The 23,400-nt window shown below is 33.9% G+C and overlaps 4 protein-coding genes across 5 annotated transcripts in view; all 4 read left to right on the top strand.

Annotated features, from left to right (window-relative positions):
* LOC105158385 overlaps positions 1 to 4,399 on the top strand; it is a 5,704-nt gene extending 1,305 nt beyond the window's left edge. Inside the window, exons 3-6 of one of the 2 annotated variants that reach the window (XM_011075132.2) lie at positions 2,885 to 3,136; positions 3,587 to 3,677; positions 3,883 to 3,988; positions 4,083 to 4,399. In XM_011075132.2, coding sequence (XP_011073434.1) covers positions 3,019 to 3,136; positions 3,587 to 3,677; positions 3,883 to 3,988; positions 4,083 to 4,136 — 369 coding nt within the window. In that variant the 5' untranslated portion in view covers positions 2,885 to 3,018 and the 3' untranslated portion in view covers positions 4,137 to 4,399. Of the gene's footprint in view, positions 1 to 2,879; positions 3,137 to 3,586; positions 3,678 to 3,882; positions 3,989 to 4,082 lie in introns of both variants that reach the window. The other variant, XM_011075131.2, reaches the window with a different exon arrangement.
* LOC110011756 (EPIDERMAL PATTERNING FACTOR-like protein 8) lies at positions 6,906 to 9,170 on the top strand. The gene is made up of 2 exons (XM_020692924.1): positions 6,906 to 7,369; positions 8,705 to 9,170. The coding sequence occupies exons 1-2, from the start codon at positions 7,276 to 7,278 to the stop codon at positions 8,944 to 8,946; spliced, it is 336 nt and encodes a 111-aa protein (XP_020548583.1). The 5' UTR covers positions 6,906 to 7,275; the 3' UTR covers positions 8,947 to 9,170.
* Positions 13,076 to 16,382, top strand: LOC105158384. The gene is made up of 2 exons (XM_011075130.2): positions 13,076 to 13,348; positions 15,957 to 16,382. Exons 1-2 carry the CDS (start codon positions 13,111 to 13,113, stop codon positions 16,100 to 16,102), a joined length of 384 nt encoding a protein of 127 aa, XP_011073432.1. The 5' UTR covers positions 13,076 to 13,110; the 3' UTR covers positions 16,103 to 16,382.
* On the top strand, positions 20,299 to 22,500 carry LOC105158383. Its single transcript, XM_011075129.2, has 3 exons — positions 20,299 to 21,153; positions 21,313 to 21,485; positions 22,105 to 22,500. Exons 1-3 carry the CDS (start codon positions 20,362 to 20,364, stop codon positions 22,253 to 22,255), a joined length of 1,116 nt encoding a protein of 371 aa, XP_011073431.1. The 5' UTR covers positions 20,299 to 20,361; the 3' UTR covers positions 22,256 to 22,500.

The following is a 23,400-nucleotide window of genomic DNA, read 5'->3' as shown; positions in this document are numbered from 1 at the left end:
GAGAATATATGACTCATTTATCTCCAATGCTCAAATTAGTACATTTGATACTTCATGAAAGTCTCCTTTGCTAAACTTCTGCTGTCCGTATTTCCTTTTATCATTTTTAGTTTGAAGAACTTTGAATCTGTTGTTCTCACCATTTTCAGCTAGTTGGATGAAATTGAGAGCACGTCTAATCTGGTCCACTAGAAATGAATAGGCCATTGGTTATGTTTTCATTTTTATTTTCAATTTTCAATTTGCAACATCTTTAAAAGTAATGGAAAAGGTTTATTGATTTGCTACGAGAAATGAAAATGTGTTTGGATTATGTTTATTCAAGTGTGTAGTAGTTAGTTTTGAGAATTGAGAATACGTTTGTATGATGTTTTTGAAGCTTATTTTAGTATGTTTGTTAGGTATGGGAAATAGAACCTTATTTGCTACTATTCTTTTCGTTCCATTCTCCATCTTAAAATGTGTGCATAGTAATTAGGATTTGGCAAATATTGTTACTTTATGATTATTTGAAGATTTGGTGGGGTTTGTTACATCCTACATTTTGACACCAAAATCTGAAGTGGTTGCCCAAGCAATAAAGAGTCCTTGACGATGCTATTTAGAAAAAAAATCCTGTCCAACCAATTGCATTGGTTAAATCATTTGCAACAGATTCAATCATTTTCTTCCACAACCGGCACACAAGAACCATTTTACTAATTAGATATATATATGCATACAACTGATTGTAATTAGAAGATGAACATACTGGCACATTAAAGTTGATAACTGAAGTACTTTGTATCATTTTATGCATAAAGTCCAAAATCATGCCACCAATTATTAACAACAATCGATAACACTATCCTGAACCTCAAATTCAACCTTCCTACATTTGATACTCATAATCATATCCAGAGCACATTCCCAAAAATTCGACAAACATATTTGGAAACTTCCCATAAACTTCATAAAGTTGTCCATGACTCCAGAACTAATCAATAAATCCACCAAATTAGGAATCCTACCAATTTGCAGCATTTTAATATGACTTAGGGAACTATAGGAGTTACGATTCAGAGTGCTTCTCTTACGAGACATATTGTAACGTGGGGGATCAACCTAGGGCATTGTGTAAATTCCTCTGCCTGTCCCATCGTCCCAAACATCTTGAGCTGCCTGCATGCTAAACCGCCATGCTGCGTTTGACGTGCATGCATTTGTAGTCATATATGGCGGGAGTTTTCGGTATTGTGTAGACGGACGTTCCTTGGAGCAAGCTGCACTTCGCTTCCTCCGGGATGCCAATGTCCTTACGCCACGACCTTGCACTTATATGGGTGCCTTGGGGTTAAGGCAAGGAATGGCTTCAACAAATCCATCAGCAATGAGCACCTCCCACAAATGAACTTGCCTCTTAATGTAAAGGACCAGGGCTAATAAGGTCCGTATCCACATCTTGGGGCATGAAAAAACTCATTGTATTGCTGCCCAGAATTATGGGGCCACGTTGAAGAAACGCAATGCCCCCGGTAGCCTCTGCCAAAGGATACAAAGATTAATTGTAAATTAGAACATGTGAACAAATAAGCCTTACGGTCTCTAATCCGTCGCTTTGACGTCCATTGTCCCCAAGTCCAGTTTGTTATCATGTTCCATTCGTCCAACAAAAACTCCACAAATCCCCCTGCTTGTTCTACCCCATGGTTCATGCTCCTTGTCAAAGATCGTCCAGAATCCTTCTTATAATGAATCCTCACTTGGAGACATTTTGTCAATCATTACCACATGGAGTTCACCCTCGGCGAGGCAAGAATTAAGTTTAGGGACTTCTGACGAGGCCACAACACCTTTGCCTACAAAATATGCTAGTCGGGCCTATCATTTGATTTAAGCAAGGCGAAGGTGAAGGTCAAAGATTGTTATGGGGGCAGCATTGAAGCGGTTAGATGCCATATACACATTAGATTTATTACACTCTAGCATAATGGCTTATTTGTGCCCACCAGTTTTAGATGCGGGCCGGCTACTACTCTAGGTCCGGTATATTCGGAGACAAGTTCATTTGTCGGAAGTGCTGATTGCTAGGTAGAGCTATTGGATGGATCAATTGATGCCATTCCTTGCCCTATGCATAGTTGGTCCATGAAGTGGATGAAATATTTGAACAGTTGATTGCGGTGCATATGAATTAGTTCAATCATCGATAGATCAGTGCAAGGCTGATTAATTGTATAAAGAAGTTACTTTATTTACTGAACAGTTGCTTTTCAAAATACTTTCGTACTATAATCCATTCATAGACTGTTTTGTTTAGTTGCAGCTGAGGTGATTATTTTGAGCTGACCCTGAGTATGATGACAATTTCTGCTTATTTCTGGTGTTTTTAGTTTGTTTACTGAATAAGCCACTTTTCTAAGTTCCTTGGTTTCATTAGAAGATACATCATTCACTTTATATTTTTAGTCATTTGTTCCTATATCCTTTTGCATATACCCAAAAGTGTTTCCCACCACGAGGAGCACCTGGAACAAGGATACATGTGTGAAATCTTTTGACTAGCAAGTTTTTGGGGCCAATAGTTTTCTAAGAACTTTGCAGGTAAGTCATCAAGTCCTGAATTTGATGTTAAGTAAGAATCTATTGCAAATAACATTTTTGTTATCAATGTTAAGGCCTTCGTAACTGTAGCCAATTGTATAGAAGAACAAATAATACCTCTACCCTCAGATTTATTAGGCCCAGTTAACTAAGATTTCTCCAAAATTATGATTAGCAAAGAAGGATTCTGTGGATTGCTTTTCTTGTGCCGTCTTATTAAAAATTTGAAGCATATAGTAGGCAATTCATGTCCTGTTAATCTGAGTATTTACAGCTTGTACTGTCAATTGGAACAGAGCAGTGGCTGTCTTGTGTGCAAGACTAAGCCCAAACTGATCTCTACATTTCATGAACCTCTCAAAAGGGTGAATAACCAACTTGCCAGCTCCAAAAGCTCCCATATCTGGGGTTATTTGGATAACCAGCACTTGTGAGATGGACTATAATAAAGTGCAATCATGTGAAATCATCTCATCAACAAACATGCTGCCTCGGATGCAAGCGACTCATGGTGCTGGCAGTTCAATGAAACCTACTGAATTCATAAATCATGGTAAGTTAATAAGTAGCTTTGTGGGTTATGCTCAAATTCTTGTTACTGTTAAAAAAGGAATTAAGTTAAAATTGTCTTAATATTGGTTTCATTTTCTTGCCTTATACTTCTTCTCATGCGTGTGTCTGGAGGGTTGGGGTGGTTGTTCGGCAGTGTTTTGGTGTCGGCTTTTTGTCCCAGTTCTCCACAGAAATGCCAATTCCCCTGGACAATGAAAGAAGATGGATGTGTTTCCGTTATTCTTTTCTGTTTCTTACATTTATATGTTACTGCAAGATTCTTCTAATCAGACCTTCATCACTATGTGTTGCATCTATTTCATCTTTGAGGTTTTACTCTATTCCATGTATGATCTTTCTTTTTTATTTTGTCTTTTTCCATCTATCTCCGTCCTCCTTATATTTTGGCGTACAATTAAGTAGGATCTTATGTGGAGAGGCTTCACTGTAGGTCTTCTTCTCTGGAACCAGGGCAGACGGAAATGGACTAGGAATAAAAAATCTGTGAGTCGGATTCTACGATGGCGTGTGCTCAAATTAAGGTGAGAGAATTCCCGTTTCACAGATCATGCAAACAAATAACAAATTGACCTGCCTGAATGCATTTTACCTGAAGTCTCCCCCACCACCCCACCCAAGAGTATAGTTGTGCCGGGAATATATTACAACCACCTTAGGCTTCACTCTCTTTTCAGACAGAGTATAAATGTCGGCTATTCATGGTTTGTTTCTTGGCATTCCTCTCAGAACTTTGTCTCTCTGCATCTCTAGAAAGTATTGCCTTCGCAGTTACAGGACCTATGATAGTTTGCTTTCGAGCAACAGGCGATTCCCCAGACCTATTCCACTTGGTGTAAGTTTGTTCCCTCTCTCTTTCTTTATTCCACATGCAATTTTGTAGGTTTATCATGGTGATGATCCTGACTAGTTTGACCACAAATTGACAGGAGATGGTAGGTTATTTGGTGGAAACTTGGGATCACGGAGGAATGTATGACTGACTGGGAAACACATGAACAGGTCATAGTAACGGTCATCGCTTAAGTGGAATGCTACTCTTGTGGGGCTCAACTTGATCATTAAATCATATATGATGATGTTATAATTTGATTTTTATAACATCATATTATTCTGATATCGATGGTCCACATCTTGTACATGAAATTAAATAGGAATCACCAAAGTATGTTGTAAGAAGAATTGGTAATATCTTTAGAATGTTCAACTTTGTGGGCATTTTTGAAACAAGTTCTTCTACTTAGAATGGTGGCGTTCCATTTTTTTTTTTTGTAAAGAAGTTTGGGCCTTGTTTGTATTTATGTTTCTCTTGTCTCCAAAATAGCGAAAGAACATTCTTAATGTTTGTCTATATTTTTACAAAACACACCGTTCAATGTACGTATTTGTTTTCAAAGTGAAAGAGCGGACTATTCCATTTTCCTTGGCTGTGTGAAATGTACTTTTGTGAAATCAAATACGAATATCGTGCAAATAAAGTTTGATAGAATATACAACACGACATTTGTCCCAAAATAAATGCCCGAAACATATGATCTTATATTCTTAACTAGTCTATTTAACTAAGTTTTCAAATGCAATTTCTAGTAATTGTTGAATTGCATTAAACCAACATTATAGATGTCAAAATAATGAAATCAATATTAAAAAAATAACTAGAAACAAATAGGTAAACTAGAACAGCATTTCTTGAGGTTTGTCTTAATGATAAAAAAGTTACAAATACATTTTATAATGAAGTATTATGAAGAGTATTTATTAGACTATTATTAACACAAAAAAAATTATTTATAATTTTTAAATAATTAAAAAATAATTATAAATATGACAAATCTATAATGGCCGGTTCCAACTTTAACAAGAAAATTCATAACAAGCACTAAAACGAGCAGGCGGGCAGCAGCGGGCCCCCACATCCATATTCTGTCCTGGTAAAGGAATTTTCAAAAAAATATTACACATATTACTGTCCAAATTAAGAACATAGTTATGAAACCTTTTTCACGTTAGGAGGCCTCAGTTTGCTCGGAAATGGAAACTGCATGCGCCAGTAAAAGATAACAATAAAATGACGTTGAGAGTGCGTTTCTACAGTCATTAAAAGGAAAGTCGCGTCAAGCGGGACATTAATGGCGCTACTTCCCTGCATGTGCATTTGGCTGACTACATACATACTATGTCCATAGCTAGAGAGAGATTGAGGGACTGCACTGTGACAAAACATGTTTCCTCCTCGGGAATTTCTACCTTTTTGTTGCTTTCTTCATGGGGAAATTTTGAGTTTCTGCTTTGCCCCCATCAACACATTCACCCTTTTTCTTAATTTTTCTTGAGTTGGTTTAGTGTTTGTTTCAACATGTTAATGATTTAATTCAAGGGTGATGTTACCCTTGAATGTATTCATTTCGATTGGACGTTTTGTAGAAGATGAATGAAAAAGACACGTCCCAAGGGAGATGCAAATTTGAAATTTATTAGTTGTTTAAATTTTTGTCGGAGATTTATATTTAAATATCATTCAATATGTTCTTTTTAATTCCCTTTTATAAGGGCTTGTAATGATGAATGTGTACGGTCATTTTATATTGGAAAGTACGAGATACTTGAACAGTTTATGCGTTTATGTAATTTTCTTTTATTAGTTTAGGCACTTTTGATAAATAAGTCTCGTTTAAAAATTGATAGTATCTCAAAAAAGAGTTTATAGAGATATAAGCCTACGTTTTTTCTCGATGTTTAGATGGAGATATATCAATAATAACAACAAAAAGACCAACTAAACTACCCCCTCCCCACAAATGCAAAATACACGTGTAGATACTTTTTACGGGTCGAGTTGTGCCTGATCCGACCCTATCTATTGACCCAGGATCGTAATTGTCAACCATCACGCATCTCAAAAGTTTAGCTCACGCCACGTGGATCTACACAGATACGAGCATCCAACCATATGAATACTCCTAACTATTTTGATTTATGGTACGCCATTCTTAATACAGAGCAAAGCACTTTTCATCTTCCCCAAATGTAATGAACTCTTCATCCTTTCTGAGATTCCAAACACTTTATAGATCGAAGTGCCATCGACATCAAGCCAACCTCCAACCCGAATTCCATTGAACTATTTTTAATTGAAAGTGGGGGAGTAATTACTCTGTGCATGTTATATCAGAAAATCTTGACAACATTAATGAATGACCCAACCATAATCAAATCTGTGGAAGAAGTAGTAAGAATAGTGTGTGTACACAGTGAAGCAACCATAGGATTCTCCCGTGCTACCATATCTTGTACTCCACATTGCTTTTTCCAGGGCAGAAGTTATTCAACTTTTCTTCCTTAGTTACTATTCAACTGCTGAATTTTGTGTTTATGGGGTTTGCAGTGGGGGGCCTCCTCTCCCCAAATCAAACCAAGGTATAGATTAAATGCAACTATCATAATATTCCTCACTTTGATTATCTTTGAATCAAAGATAAATGAAGCCTATAATTCAGCAGTTGGGTTGTACCTTCTTATATGATGGGTACTTATGCAGTGGAATGGATGTGAATCTTCTTACAGCACTTTGCGTGCAATAACTTGATATGTATCATATATAAATCATACGTACATGCAAATTTTGTCACTTGTTCCATACTAATAAAAAAGTGTTTATCAGTATTTTATTCAGTAAGTGCGTTTGAAGAATCTCAAAGGGGTCATTTCAACTTTCATCACCACTACAGTCATCAAACGCAACATTTTCCCAAAAGGAGAAAACAGACATTATTGTCTGTGTGAGAAGTCATGTAATGTTAAATGTAAGTGGTGAAGAGGCCATGTTTGTTACTGTGAACTGTCCTGTCCCTTCTTCTTCATACACCATACTACTGCTCAACCTCTCCCTTCAAAAACATTAACATCTCTTCATCCTCTTTTTCAGACACACAAACACACCTCACCAAAATCTCTGATCCCTCCAAACAATCCTTAAACCTAACCCTATCTAATCTATCTTTACACACACACACACACATGATGATCATGCTATGATTAAGGTTGTCATAATTAACTCAATTAATTAGAAGATAGCTTCATTATAATTTCTAGGGTTCATAAATCAGTAGTGTACTGATCATCATGGCTCTATCAAGAAATTACTACAAGCTTTGTCTCAGCTTTGCTGTTGCAGCTGTCTTCTTCTTTTCTCTCACTTTGCTACCTCCTAAATCAGGTAAACAACATACAAAACTCCTCCATGTTTGTGATGAATGTATATTTAAATAATATATATATATATATATATATATTTATGTGTGTGTATTTGATATCTCCATGCAAGAATTAAGTCATGTCCTGCTATAAAGAGGTTTGGTTTAATTTTCTGATATTTTGTAGTGGAATTTAGAGTTTGAATCCTCATCTATGATTGCCCGTGTAAGGACTTCACTATTTAAAAAAAATGTATATTATTTTCTACGCTATAATGACTATAATTTAAAAGTTATCAAATTAATACTATTTGTAACAAATAAATAAAATTAATATAAAAATTCAAATTTTGATCGTAATTAATCAATATTTGTCGTGATTTTAGCTATATGTAATCAAAATATTTATAATAATTTTTAGTTGTACTTAATCTTTTGACATCATGGGCTATATTCATTAAGATCGTAATTAAGTAATTGTCATGATTTTTTATTTTTTATTATGATAATAAAACAAAAAAAAACATATTTCTTCTAATTAAGTATTAATTTTTGTGTTATCATTTTCAATTTTCAATTCTAAGTGAAAAATATGTGTTTTTAATTTTATTTAGGCTTTCATGTGCAATGCAAACATACATAAATTAGTTAATAAGAGTGGTTTATATTGAACTATATTGTCAAATCGTATATTTTCAATAAAATACATTTAAAAAAATAATTTTCACTTTAATTACTGTTTCAAAAATTGAAAATATAATCCTTTGTTCTACTCTGGTTAATTTCCATTGAAGCAACATAAAATTTTTCATTTTTGACCTAATAAAAATGAAAATAAATAGTTGCTTTCAAATTATTTAGATTCTTTTAAAATATTACTTTTTTATTTATTTTTCCACGAAATGTTTTAAATTTGCAACTTTCTACTTTTCCTAGTTTTTTTAAGCAAAACTCTTACTTTATATTTCTCACTGTGTGCATATAAAATCATAAGGTCGCAATATATAACGTATAATAATACTATATATATATATATATTGATTTAATTAATGCAATTATATTAAAGTTAATTGCTATATATAATATGATCTGATTGTGTTTTACAACCTTCATTAGGTGCTTTCAAGACAACTTCAAAAAAGTTTCTAATAATTATTTATTAAAAACATATTTTAAAAATTTTAATTCATAGTCTATCAGCCGCACATATCTAGCTAATCGCACAACAAGTGATTTTGTGTATTATTATATAATCGATCACTCTATTTAAAACTATATAATTACACTTAAATCCGATTCAGATTATAATTTTTTTTTCTTTTGAACTACGTTAATTTCTTACGATTTTCACACATCAGGTGGGATTCAGACATCACGTGACAATGAGCAGTTGAGGAAAATGGTGTTGGGATCAAGACCACCTGCGTGTGTGAACAAATGCAAGAGTTGCAAGCCATGCGAAGCTACTTTAGTAATTCCACCCCACCGGAGCAGGACCAAAAGTACTAACTACCAACAATTGTCGTCTCACAGAGAAGACGACAGCTACTATCTTCTCTCTTGGAAATGTAGGTGTGGGAATAAGCTTTATCAGCCTTGACGATGTTGGTTTCTCCAGTTCCGAGCGGACGGATTAGGGAACTAATTTTGATCCTCTTAAAAAATAAAAAAATTACGATGATGTTGATAATTAAAAAAATTTAAAATAAAAATATTAGTGTAATTAATTATTAATCTTCTATATATATTTGTATTGTGTCGCTGGTAGTCTTTAATGAGATGGGTTGTCCCCCAGAATTATATAATAAATTTGTTGAGAATTACATTTTGCCCCCTCAACAAATACGAAAATGTACATCTAGCCCGAAAAAAATATTTTTTTAGTGTTACCTTGATTTCTTTGCTGAACATTTGGGAAATTATAATTAAACCATTGAATTTGATTTGAATTTGCATTCAATGATATAACTAATTAATTTAAGTTAGTCCAACCATAAAATTATGGTCATGGTTGAAATTTTATGTGGTGGATTCCTATTGGATAATTTTTATTTCATAAATTAATTTTAATTCATTTTTTTCTATATATTATTAAGTACAAATAAAATCAAAACTTTGATGTTTTACAAAATATTTTGAAGAAGATAGGTAAAATATAAAAGCATAGTAATCAAATTTTGTTAGTTAGAGGGGGCACAGTGAAATTTTTCATAGTATGGGGGCAAATACATAATTACACAATATAGGTGACAATCAAAAGGGAAATCAAATTTTTCCTATAAAAAGCAGTAATAGATCAAGATCGTACAATTTAAATTAATTAATAATTACTAGATTATCCCTAATTAGGAGCTAATGGTTTTTAATTTGTGAAAGTGTATAGTGTGGTTTGATCGTGAGCTTCCCAGCCAGGTTGCAATTTACATTAATACCCTTTCAAAAGCAAAGAATTACACAAAATACTGTTTGAGATAAATCATATTGACATCCTTTATGGGGTGTATTTGTAATTTCAAAAATATATAAGGTGTTTATATAATTAAATTTATGTGTTTGTAATTTTGTAAAAAATATAAAATATTTGTATAATTAAATTTAAATTCACGAGGCACGTTGTTTACCTTTAATCTTTGTAATTTATGAATAAAAACTACTAATTTCATCTCTTATTTTGGCAACTAAAATTCAAATACTGTATTAAGGAGTTGGATTTTACTAAATAATATATTATAAATCACAATGAACCTTATCAGGTTTCATAATTATAAATATTTTATTATTATTTGAAAAATTATAAATATTTATTAAAATTAATGAATGTCTAACAAGTTTCCCCTCGTACCGACGAGGCATAGCTCAATTGATGAAACTGAGGTTCCATAACTCTAAGATCGTAAATTCAAATTACACCAACGTATGAGATGTTTCTACTTTAATAGTTGATGTAGTTCTATTCTAATAATAAGTATTGATTATATATATTTATATTATATAAATAGATAGTATGATTATTATTATTGTCCGTAATTGTTATTCATTAATATTTGATATTGATGATTGTAATCGACTTATTTAAAAAAAAATATATATAATCATTATTTTCAGTTCAGAAAATAAATACTCCTCGTCACAGTCTATTATATTAAATATTAATTTATTAGATGATCTTTAATTTTATAAAATATTTATAATTTTTGAAACAATAATGAACACTTACAATTATTAAAAAACCATTATAATTTATCCAATAATATATGTATATATTATTTCTTTCTCTTTTTTCCTTTGTCGTTTTTGTTGCTTATGGGGTCTTTTTTAATGTGGGGTGTTCAGACTACCATCCTTTCAATTGATTGGACATCTCTCCAAAAACTACTTTTTCTCTTATATATATATATATATTTAAGAAAGAAGAAAATAGGTCAGAATGTTTGTGTCGTAATATAGAACCAAAGCATGGTGGTGTCGTGTCTTGTCGTTTCAATGCTTTTAGCATTTCAAACAACTCAAAAATTCAGACATGTATGTACCACCTCGCACGTTAACTGTTCCTAGTGCATCACATCACTCTACTACGTACATCTTTGTATCTTTCTATATATATTTTCAACCATACCCCACAAATATATATATATACATATATTTGAATATGAACCATTAATAATTACATAAATTATAACTACTAATAAAATTATTCATAGTTTATTATAAAAGTAATTAATACTTTTTAATTTTCTTAAATTCATAATTTTATAGTCATGCAACATCAATTTCGCCACTAAATTATGTGCATGTTTGTGGTTATTACATGATTAGTTCATTATTTCCCTCTAAAAATTAATTTCATTATATGATTCGTTTGAGTTTAAATTAACAACAGAAATTACATATAACGGATATGTAATAATTAATTAATATCCAAGTAAAGATTCACTATATATAGTTGGTTTAGGTTATTTTATTTTATTTTTAAATCACTCATCAAAGAATTTGTGCGTAAATTTTTATTTTTGGAAATATATGCAAGAATTGTTTTTGAAAATATAAGGATCGAATACATCAAATTAATTACACACATATTTGTGTACGAGTGGGAGATGAATTTTTGGTATATATTGCTTAATTTGTTTTATTAAAATAAAATATTGGTATAAATTATATAAAAATAATAACATTTCAATTATGTAATATTATAAAATTACAAATGTTAATGGGGTAGTTATTATGAAAAACCCTACTTTTTATATAAGAGAAAATTACATCGACGCCTTTTAAAGCTAAATTTAAGGGTAAATTACGTTAATATCCCTTCAGATTATATTAAAATACACAAACATCTCATGTATTTTATAAAATTATAAATATATCCTTTAATGTTATAGTTATAATTACAACTACATATTTTATTTAGAAGCAAAAATTACACAAATGCCCTCTGCAAAATATTACAGTTATAACATCCCTCAAAAGTGTAGTTGTAATTTTATAAAAAATATGATATATTTATTTATTTTGATCTAACCTTAGGGGATGATCAATATAATTTATCCTGTATTTAATTATATAAAAATATTATATATATTTTTTTTATAAAATTACAAATATACTCAATAAATGAATGTTGATGCAATTTAATTAAGGGATGTACATGTAAATTTATTGTCATTGTCAAAGAAAAATACTTATAATTTTATAAAAAATAATATTTACTTAAATTTAATTTTAAAAAATATCAAAATAATTTACATTTAAAAAAAAGAATTGAATTATATGTAGAAGAGAGTGAAAGTTGGTTGTGAGAGCAAGTGGAGAAAGCATGCTGCATTTATGCTTCTTTGCTTTGTGAATTCAGAAAAAGAGTGGTTCCCACCTATTGACATGATGCAAGAAATGACCCTTCATTCACCTCCTCCCATTTTATCTCAACTAAGTACAAAACTATTAGATTATAAGACTTAAATAATATGAATAATAATATTGTTTAAATTACAATCACCTCTATTGAAATTTAATATTTATAAATAATCTCTCATTATTTGAAAAATTACGAATATTTTTCTGATTTTAAAGGTCATTTAACAATTAGCTCATTTCGTTAGTTCCCGTTAAGTTGATAATTTTTAAAAAAATATAGTAAGGACATAATTGGTAATTTCAAACATCCATCTAAAAATTATATAATTTTATCGGATATTAAGGGATATTTGTAATTTTTTAAATAATGAGGGAGTATTCGTAATTATGCCAAATTTTAGGGGTCGTCGTAATATACCCTAAAATATAAATAAAAAGAAAAAGGAAAAGAAAACATTGTCTATTGGGCTTGGGGGAGGCCCAATTTTTATGAGAATTGCAGCCCACTAACAGTGTAGAAATTAATAAAAAGGGGTTTCAGTTGGATCTTTTTCATTCGGATTCTACTCAAACTCCTTTTTTTTTTTTTTTTTTTTACATTTAATTTTTTATTCATGTTGAGAACTATTTCAAAGAATTACATTTCAATCGAATAAATACACTGAAATTGAAATTCTTTTGTTTTTCCAAATTTTCTGTTATTTTTATTATTTTAAATTTAAAATAAAAATAAATTTTTTACTTTTTATTAAAATATATTAAAGATTTGGTCAAAGAATAGATTCGGATCAAGACTTGGAAGTTGAGATTGGATCCGGACCCGGATCCGACAGTTGTAGGCGGTTAGATGCCCAACCCGAGCAAAAGACTACAGCAACTGAAAGAAAACTCCAAAAAGTATTCCGCAAGAATGGCCTCTTGCCCCTTTCCTTTCGCCCCGAGCATTAACCACCACCACCACGCGCCGCCGCCAATTCTCAGTTGCCCCACCCCAACCACCAACTCTTTCACCTTCTGCTTTTCATCTTCTCCTAAACTTAATCTCCACCGTTCATTTCCTTCCGAAAGCAATTCTTGGTCTGGCCGCTGCCGCGCCACCAGTCCAGAATCCGAGCCGCCGTCCAAGAAACTTCTACCTAAATCTTCAGGTACCCTATTTCTACTTCTTGCTTTTAATTTTGGTTATGATTTATGACCCTTAAGATATATCATTTTTGCTACTTTGTCAATCATCGTATATTCAGTTAGAATGAGTTTTCTGCCTTGAAATTGATTGTGTTTGTATCAATTCGCTTTGGACATATAACCTGCATATAAAAATGGTTCAAGTTATTTTATCGGTTGTTTGTTGCTGATGTTTCAAGGATTTGAAAGTGTAAAGGGCTAAGGATTAAGCAATATGTGACTTCTTGAAATCAGTGTGGGGAGAAAAAAAATCTTTTACTAAGGGAGGAGGTATTTGAGCTTTAGTCTCTAACTATGTGGAAAATGAAAGGACTAGAACTGAAAGATATCTGGAGGGATGATTTCGGCTGTAGAATGACCTTGCACCAATTCTAGTGTTGCAAAAGACATCAACTGGTCTTATGGAAGTATTCGCGTTCTTAAGTATTGTAAAATCTTATGTTTGAATACGTAATACTTTTGATTTTTAGCTTGCCATTAAGAAGGCTGCCACATATTATGGTGCCGCATGTTTACTGTCATGATTGTCTTTCATTCTGATGTGTGGTTGAGTGGCGAGCTAGTGATATGTTTCAGATAAGGGGGAACTATATTTAGTTTTCTTTAGTAGGATTTGGACACAAATCTGTAGCTTTGTTCAGCATATTAATTTTCCTGATATGTTATTTTGTAATCAAAATTTCTCTATTTGCTACCTTTTTAAGTGATATAGATATAATTAATGGATTATTGGTACCCGGATGAAAATTTAATTTATGCCACGTTCATGTTATAATATAACAACCAAGATAAAAAGTTCGTGCCACTCTGTGGGTCCTTATCCATGCTACAAATTAATGTATTTGTGACCCTGTATGACGAGGGCAAAGAAAAAAGTTACAGGTTTGCTGAGTTATTACAGAGATCCAATAAACTTCACAATAACGTTATAGCTGAAAGCTAGCCTCGTTAGATGGTAACTGTTCATCATGAGTTCCATTGCAAGTCCTATCTAGCTTGTGATTTCAGCATTGTTTTTTTGGTTGACTTGTTTTTTGTTCTTATTCAACATGATGTTTCGCAGCATTGACATAGCTCTGCATGTGAAGCAGAGTGCTCAACATCAAACTACTGGTAGGGTTCTGTTGTAATTAGTTGAGAAGGAAAGGATTTTATCAGTTGAGAAGAGAGAGCTTTGTTTGGTTCCAGTAAGGCAGTAGTTGAATTGATTTGTGAATGACAATTAAAATCATTTCAGTTGGTTAACTTACATAAGGTGGCTTTGATAGTTCCACTGAAATATCTTCACATTTTTGTTTCAATTATCTCACTAAGAATGTCCAACCAGCATTTGAAGTTGGGATGATACTTTTCCTAAATAAAAGGATTCTTCAAAATACTACTTGTGACAATCAGTTGGCGGTACAAACTTCAGAATAGATTCATGGAGTAGAGATTACAAGATATTATAGCACGCAAATGAACTAGTTATTGGATGTTCTGCTCGCACTTAGGCTCTCTCAGGATTGCTTAGAGGTGTCAAGACTGCTAAATCCTTCTCGCTTACATTAAGGTGCTAGTTGAAGCATGGGCCTTGTGAGATTTGAAGAAATACAATTGATAGTTGCCTGGTAACTGGTTGGTCTACAACTTAAACCCACAACTTCATCAATATATGATTTTCGCAAGGTAAATTAATTTGTTTAGAACGTGAACACGAACGACTGATTTCAGAAGCTTTATTTCATGTCTTGGCAACTAGAAGAGCATTGTTCTTGCATCATGGTGGTAGTTCTTATCTTTGGCGATTATTAATCTATTCAGTTACATTTCTACTTTAAACCTGGAAAACTTTGAGGAGGTCCCCTGCCGAAGGAATCTCATGTTACAATTAGAAACAGCTTGCTCATAATTTGCCAGATAGTCAGAATCAGGAACTTTCTGTTGCGATTTTTGCTTAAGAAAATATCTATTGCTATCTGCATTTTTGCTCAGTACAGCATTAAATTTCATGGAAGGTGGCAACCAATTTCTGGTATGTTCTTGTGGAAGAAATAGCATACATCTATGCCACATTACAACTGATTAACACAATAATTCCCGACATTTCCACCTATGCAATAATAGTGTTCCAGATTATTGCTTGGCAGGTAATTACAGTGGTTATGGTTTCCTAGGATCTTTTGAGATGACAGAAAAGCTCTCAAAAAGCTGATGCTAGAGAAACTACATTTTTCACTTGGAATTTTTCTCGTATGGTTATAATTTTGGTTTGCTTCTCTAAAACAATTCTGACTTTTTTATGCTATTTGACTGACAACATGGATAACTCTAGCAATTGTATATGGTGCACAGCCCATCAAGGTTGAAAGTTGGAGGTCTTTAATCGTTATTTTCTATTTTATTATGTATTATTAATTCACATTTTCTTCTGCTACACTGAGTTCTCCCAATGGATGTCAGCATACTGCCTATGCTAGTCATTTGGTAATGGTAGATTTTATTAATCTGTCTATGATACCGTTTTACTATTCCTCTCTTCTCTATCGCAACGTCAAGTTCCCAATGGTATCTCTTTTCAATGTTTATCAGGTGCAATAGCAACCTTCTCCAGATTACAGGATACTCTGCGAATCTTCTTTGCTGTGCTATTCTGGATGTCTCTTTTCTTTTGGTCTTCTGCATGGAATGGGGGAGATAGTGGCAGACCAAACAAGGGATCTCGATCGAGGAAATAATTCTCTAAGTTGTTCCATGATAAAACTGCAATTCTGGATGGGATTGAGGGAACAGCACTCAACGGAACGAGGTATCTCATTTTGGAAATAATTGTGTAAGCTATGTGGCTGTATATAGGCTTATAGAAGTTAGGATAGAATGAAGACAGTCGGGTGTTTGTAGTAATCAGAATCAATAGAAACATAGTTGATTCTTCAACAAGTCGAATTTGTACATGACAATTGATTCATTTCACTTTCTTGATCTAATACTCAAAACATGTTAGTAGGTTTAGCTTCTTTTCTTCTCTTCAATTTTCTCCTATGCAATGTGCCTTTACTCTAGCCTCTGAGTTTCAACATCTTTGCCCTAAAATTCAAGGTTTTGTTTACATCAACAAGTACTTAATGGGAAACCATGTTCTTACATTTGAGGGCAGAGCACACCTAGAATGTGAACCATTGGTTCGAAATATAATCATATCATAAAGTAAGATTCGAAATCAATGCGGATACAACCTTCTCCATCTCTAACCCTAACCTCAACAACGACACTCACATTCACGTCCATACACATCCGTTCATCCCTTTTTCCTTTTGGTTAGGAAAGATCTTGGCATATTTATTGCAGATGTTAGAAACTAAGAGTAGGGAATGTGATAATGGGCATGGTAGGTTCTTGTTAATTAAGTCATATAAGCTGGATCCAGATGTAAAGAGTTTGCAGTTTACTTGGGAGGCCAACATGTTCTTTTTTCTTTTACTTGAAATTTTGAGTGGTCTCAACTTTCATTACCTCTACGTCTCAGGATATATATACATATATATGTTATGACCATATATCACTTACAGGGCTATTTACAAATTACCCACTGCTAATGCAACATTCACCTGGACGGTGGGGATCAAACACACAATTCTTTAACCAAAAATGTATCTTTCTTACCACCTAAGCCAACGTGTTCATTTTTTTACACCCATTCCAATTATTGATGAGAGAAATAAAAATGGCAGGTCCCGGTCCCAGTTTGGACCATGTCTCCACGAGTATACCTTATATGAGGAGGTAAGGACTCGTGGTGGCATGTGTTTAGGTCAGGTGATATGTTGTTGGCAGCCAAGGACAGTTCTGTCTCAAGCTTATTGGTCAAGAAAATGCTAAAGACGACTCATCGACAAACGAAGCGATTGGGCTTTGCTTTCCACTCCTTCCTAGTCGTCTATGTTGGTCACTCGATGATCAACGAAGTGAAAAAGGTAGATCCCATTTACTTTTCAGGTAGGTTGAGTTTATGAGATGTTATATCCCGTGTTCAAAATATTGGTTGGTATATGTATGCATGCACCTATGAGGTTATATATCAAAACGTTTGGTTTTCACGCCGTGAGAAAGTATTCTTAGACTTAAGGAAGTTTTGTTTCAATAATAATTTGAGTTTAAGCTGGCGATGCCAAGATCATGAGGGTGAGGAGGGAAGAGGGGTGAAGAGCAGTCCGCTGCTTGTCTTTGTCAGCCTGCAAAAATCTAGACGAAAATTTGGACAGAATTCTTGATTGGTGGAGCCCAAGGTCACTAAAATATCATATTAATGCATTTTTCACATTGGATCATGATAAAATTCTTCAATCCCTTCTGTTGCTATGCGAAAACTCGGCAATTTAATGATCTTTTGCTGTTCAGATGCATTCTGATTACAAATTATAAGAAGAAAGGATAGCATGATGTACAAGAAGTTTGATTAATCCTTCCTTAATTTTATACGGGGTGAGAGGCTTTGTTCTCAGCATTCAGTTCACGTATTCTCTTTTAGAGCTTGGTCTCCAACTCAGCTGACTCTATCTCAAGCATTCACATACAGATTTATTGTCTTTCCATCATTCACATACGTTCATTCCTGACCATGCACACACGAATTCATTATCCGGACATTGGTAAGATTGTGTTCTAATTTTCGGAAACTCACATTCATCCCTAAAAAATTGAGCATCTTATAAGGTTGATTTCAAATCCTTTCAAATTGTTTGGATAATTCTAATCTTTCAATTATAATTTTAAATTATATTTTGTTGAATATTGATGAATTTCAAATTCTTTTTAAACAAAGTCGCTTGAAAACCATTTATTCAAGCTCTTCTTTTAAATTTAAATCCATCGATGCATTTGGATATATAACGTTTTAGCTGTAACTCAAGCGACAAGTTGCCACAAGTGGTATTCTTGTGGAAGAATTTGGTGATGTGATAATAACCACAATAACCCCAACTGCCAACCATTCATATTCAACGAGTTTGTCTTTGAGAGAAGCGTCGTTGTCCGCCGGGCCTTTCAACGCAGCAGCGTGTCGAAAGCCCTTAGGCCGCCTACAAAACCAAGAACGAATCAATGAACTGAAACAAGCGGCCAACATCACCCGCTGCTGTTTCTTTGCCCGTAGCATTGTCCACCGTAGAATCAAGACGACACTTCTAACTTCATGATGTATACTTGTCCACTATAATATTATATACTTGTCCACTATAATATTATATATACTAGTAATTGGAGCAACACTTGTGACAAGGGAACTATTGTGCCAAAGGACAGTTTTGACCTTGAGAAATGTGGAAAACTCAAACACTTTGGAAGTTTGTGTCCTTTTGAGCTAGGTTGAGCCCGACCCGTCTACCCAACAACCCGATTTATCATCCGTTGATCAAGAACCCATCTGGCTATTATTTATGCGACACATGGCCCGCTGATTTCCGATAAGAGAAATACAAACAAAAGATAGTTTTGCCCTCTAGAAATTTGAAAAACTCAAAACACTCTAGGAGCCTCCCCTTAATAAAATAGTATAGATAAATATAATCCGAACAAAATGCAAAAATGTCACATGTTACATGAGTAATAATTGCATGAAAATAACAAGTCTAATTAAAAGGAAATATCAATAATTTATATTTACATTAAAAAAGAAGAATAAGTAGAATCCCTGCCATGCCACAAGTTATTTATTAGCTCAAGACTATCCTTAGTAATTCATTTATAGATAATTTTGAAGTTTGTAAAATATTAAATTTTATTTTAAAAATAAGTATTTCTATAAAATAAAATTTTAAAACTTATAAAATATTAATAACAATAATATGCTTACAATTTGAGAAATTTATTAAAATTTTAAAAGTAAATTAATAACTTTCTATCTTTATATATATATATATATAAGTCTTTAAAATCTTATTTTCGATCATGCAAGCTCCATTTTGTAAAACAAAATTATCACATACTTAAAAACTTTTAATAAGTATCTTATAAGATATGGAAATTAATAAATTCATCCAAATCATTTCTACAGACCATGATTGTCCAACCCCATTACTGTCATAAGTAAAATCAGTACTATCGGTAGATATATGTATCGTCCCTTCTCAGTTTAAAGGTGCTTGGCACCTCCAAGTTCTGCTCCAGAAAATCAAGAAGCTCCTCTTGTGCCTTGAAACGGAAGTCACTCACATATATAGACAAGGCAACCAAGCCGCAAATTATTATGCTAACCATTTCACACTTCTTTACAAACATCACATCAATGGTAAGATTGCAGGTATTTGCATTTGGACTCTATTAGCACTTCTAATCTTTAGGATTTCACAAGCTCAATACTCCTAGTTTTCACTCATCTGTGTGCTGAAATATTGGGTGCTTTGTTGGTTTCTTGGTGCTTGTTGCATACTGTTGATTATTTGCACATTATTTAATCTCCTTTGTTATGTGATGGAGGCATTGCTGTTGTTGTTTGTTTTTAAGATTTATGTGTGCCTTACTTTAGAAACTTTGGTACATATTCGTATTAGAAATTGTGTTCGGCAACCTGTTGCAGGCGATAAGATGTGGTTAATGCCCTCAATGACATGGATTATTCTTTTTGGGACAATGAAGCAATCTCTTCGTAATAGTGTCATTAACTTTGTCTTAGGTTTAAGAATTTTTTTTTTTGTAAGAGAGTAGTTTTCTTTATTTGTGATTTTCTGATTATCTATTGTACGGAAGAAGTACTATTTATTTACATTTTACTAATTATTATTATAAGAGAGTAGTACTCCTTATTTACGGCTTGCTAGATAAAATTAGGGAGTTGATACTCCCCATTGTACATTTGGTGTTTTTGTGTTTATATAAAAAGGAAGGGGACCCCAAAAGCTTTTTCAACCCTCGGATGGTTTAATTTATAAAAAAAAAAAAAACCCCCATCGAACGTGGCCCCTCAACAGCACTCACCAGCGGCGCCTCCTCTCGCCACCTAATGCATCTTCACGTGAAGATTTTAACTGATATGCACAATAATTGTTCCATAAAATCAACCCATGAAGACCTTTGTCCACTTTCTCCGCTACATTCCAATCCTCCCGCTTCTATAAAACCCCACCAACGCCGCCACTCTGTTTACCCCTCAAACGAAGGAGCTCCGCCTCCCATACACGTTACATTAATTCATGCAAGAATAGATAGAGGAAAAAAAAGGAATAGAAGACAGAAAAGAATGTTGCTGAGGACTTCTTCAGCGCCAGTCTTGAGATCATGGCTCCAGAATTCAACTGCCGGGTCGGGGTCATCGGCGGAATGCGACACCCTGCCGCAATTGCCCAGAACCCGATCTTTCTGCCTGTCGATGTCGTTTGAGGACAGCTTCGGGAGGAGTCCCCCGACTCATACGGATCTCAAGGACCCGGCCAAGCCCAAGAAGAGCTTGAAGCTCTCCGCGAAAATCAAGGAGAGAAGATCAGGGCAGGAGGTGGGCTCCATTTTCCTGTCGGGTTCCGGGTTGGGAGGTGCGGGTATAGAAGAGGAGTTTTCACTAGTGCCGGAAAAGGGGAGAGTGCCGCAGACGCTGGTGGTGGGCGGAGGCGTTGCGGGTGGCGGAGGTGGTAGGATTTGTGGTGGTGGGAGAGGCTCGAATGATGGGTCGGATTCGGATTCACAGGATCCAGGGAGTTGGCATGGGAGTGATAGTATAGATGCATACTATGAGATGATGATACAAGCTAATCCGGGGAACCCTCTCTTACTAGCAAATTATGCTAAATTCTTGAAAGAGGTATTGTTCTTTATTTCATCACAATAGACATTTTCCCAAAAAATGTTAGTTCATTCAGTGAAATTGCAAATAACTTTGTTTATTTATTACATTATTAAATTTATTGTCCTGGTGTGTTAGGAATTTGATTCTTGAATTATTTCATGTGTTTGTATGTAGGTTAAGGGAGACGTTGCAAAGGCAGAAGAGTACTGTGGAAGGGCAATTTTGGCTGACTCAAGTGATGGTAATGTGCTATCACTTTATGCTGATCTAATATGGCAGACACAAAGGGATGCTGCTAGAGCCGAGACTTACTTTGATCAAGCTGTTAAAACTGACCCCAATGACTGGTGAGACCACATAATTTCCCTTTGTTTGCTTATTGATTGATCATATGGTTATCTTGAGCAAAGAGCTTATTTGACTGCCAATTTGTTGATGCAATTTGTAAAAGAATGGTTAAATATTGAATATTTGCATTCTGGAGCAATGAGTACTCCATAAGGACTGATAGAAAGATCAATTAGACTTGATTTGTAAAGGACATCCCAATGCTTTCGTATATAATCTTTCCGACGACATGCCCTAAAGTTATCTTTGGGTCGTTGAGTATCTTAGTTGGTATTTATATAGAGTGAGGCGTCAGAGCAAAAATCTTAGTTTATTAGTTTTTGATTTTCTTGATGGCTGAAATGTGTTTTGCCTTGAATAGATGGAATCAACTCTTGATGATATTGCATGGATCGATGTTTGTAAGCTATTTTCGGATCTTGGATTGGAAAATGATTAAGAGAATGTTTTCATGTTTGATTCTGAAGGAAAACACGGAAGACATGATTTGAGGGACGTAATCAAATGATTTGAGGAAAATAAAATGAATACCGATTATTGAATTAATTCTCCTATGCTTTTATGCTTCCTTTTCATTCTCCTCATTGAGTTCGATGCTGCATGTTGGTATCCTGGCAGTTACGTTCTGGCTTCATACGCTCGATTCTTGTGGGATGTCGAGGATGACGAAGACGAACTAAAAGACGAATACGGAACTCAGAGGACGAGTTCACCGTCTAAGTTACTCCAGGAAGAATCTCACTGGCCTCCTATTGCAGCAGCTTCTTGATCTAATGCCTCTTTCTCTAATGTCCTTAAGTTTGTGGTGTTATTGTACTAATGAAGTTAAGAGTTGCTAACTCATGTATGAATCTTATATGGTCTTTTGTGAATATAGAGGAAAAACAAGATTCCTGACAGTAACAACTTGTTGTATAAGTTCTGGCATACTGATCTTTCCTTTGTTTTGATTTGGCCCCCAAGAAACTGATGTTTCTGATGCAAGTGGTTTATCTTGAGAGAACACTTTGTGGATGTAAGGTTTTTTCACTAAGGGGTTGTTTACTTTGTGTTTATTAGCTATGAAATTATGGATAAAAAATGTTTTATAACATAAAAATATTAAATTTTATAAGTTTAATAACTTGGTTGATGTTATCAAAACTAGAAAGGGATCCTAATTATGCAAATAGCTACTTTGTTGTAAATGACATTATATTTTATATTCTAGGATTAACTGCAGACACCCCAATGTATTAGGGGTTTTGCACTTTGCCCCCGACCATTTATTTTTTTACACTGGACTGCCCAACCTTTGATATTTGTTGCACATTGCACTTTTCGGCAAATCAAATGAGAATATTTTATATGTCTGAATGCACACGCTTATAATTGGGTAAAACTGTAATTTCACAATCTAATTTTTTTTAAAAAAAAAAGGTCTTCATCTTCTTCGTTCATCATTGTTAGTCACCTTCGCCAAGCCTCTCCAAATCCAAACCCTCATCCACAGGCAAAACCCTCAAATATGAGTTGGCGGAAGGCTGCCTTGTCGGAGAACAAGCCGGTGGTGGTGAAGACGAAGCTTGTCTCTATAGCTCTACAATTTCTCCTCCGTTGCCACATCTTCTCACACATCCTTTTGTTTGATTTTATCATCTCTTTTTCTTCGTCCCTTTCTTTCTCTTTCAACCCAACTGTTCTCCCTAAACTTTATTGACAAGAAATGCCCCATCCACAATAAACATGAAAATCCAATCTAATTCAGATTTATTTGTCTCAAAAGCTTGTTTCATTTATGTTTTGTGTTTGAAAGAGACAATAATGGTGGATGAAGAAGAAGGTGAAGATATGGTTGTGGTGCAGTGCATGAAGAAGAAATTTTCGTGGTTTTTTCTTCTAGTCAAAGTGAAAAATACAAATTTGGATCTAGGC

This window comes from Sesamum indicum, linkage group LG3, assembly GCF_000512975.1.
Source record: "Sesamum indicum cultivar Zhongzhi No. 13 linkage group LG3, S_indicum_v1.0, whole genome shotgun sequence".
Taxonomy (NCBI): Eukaryota; Viridiplantae; Streptophyta; class Magnoliopsida; order Lamiales; family Pedaliaceae; genus Sesamum; species Sesamum indicum.
Note: the sequence above shows the minus strand (reverse complement) of the source record. Positions and strands in the feature narration are given on the sequence as shown.

Excerpts from the sequence above, each read along its gene's own strand:
- LOC110011756 (XM_020692924.1), top strand. The coding sequence starts at position 7,276 with ATGGCTCTATCAAGAAATTACTACAAGCTTTGTCTCAGCTTTGCTGTT. Across the intron at positions 7,370-8,704 it reads TTTGCTACCTCCTAAATCAG|GTGGGATTCAGACATCACGT; the intron begins GTAAACAACATA and ends TTCACACATCAG.
- LOC105158384 (XM_011075130.2), top strand. The coding sequence starts at position 13,111 with ATGGCCTCTTGCCCCTTTCCTTTCGCCCCGAGCATTAACCACCACCAC. Across the intron at positions 13,349-15,956 it reads ACTTCTACCTAAATCTTCAG|GTGCAATAGCAACCTTCTCC; the intron begins GTACCCTATTTC and ends AATGTTTATCAG.
- LOC105158383 (XM_011075129.2), top strand. The coding sequence starts at position 20,362 with ATGCATCTTCACGTGAAGATTTTAACTGATATGCACAATAATTGTTCC. Across the intron at positions 21,154-21,312 it reads ATGCTAAATTCTTGAAAGAG|GTTAAGGGAGACGTTGCAAA; the intron begins GTATTGTTCTTT and ends GTTTGTATGTAG. Across the intron at positions 21,486-22,104 it reads AAAACTGACCCCAATGACTG|TTACGTTCTGGCTTCATACG; the intron begins GTGAGACCACAT and ends GTATCCTGGCAG.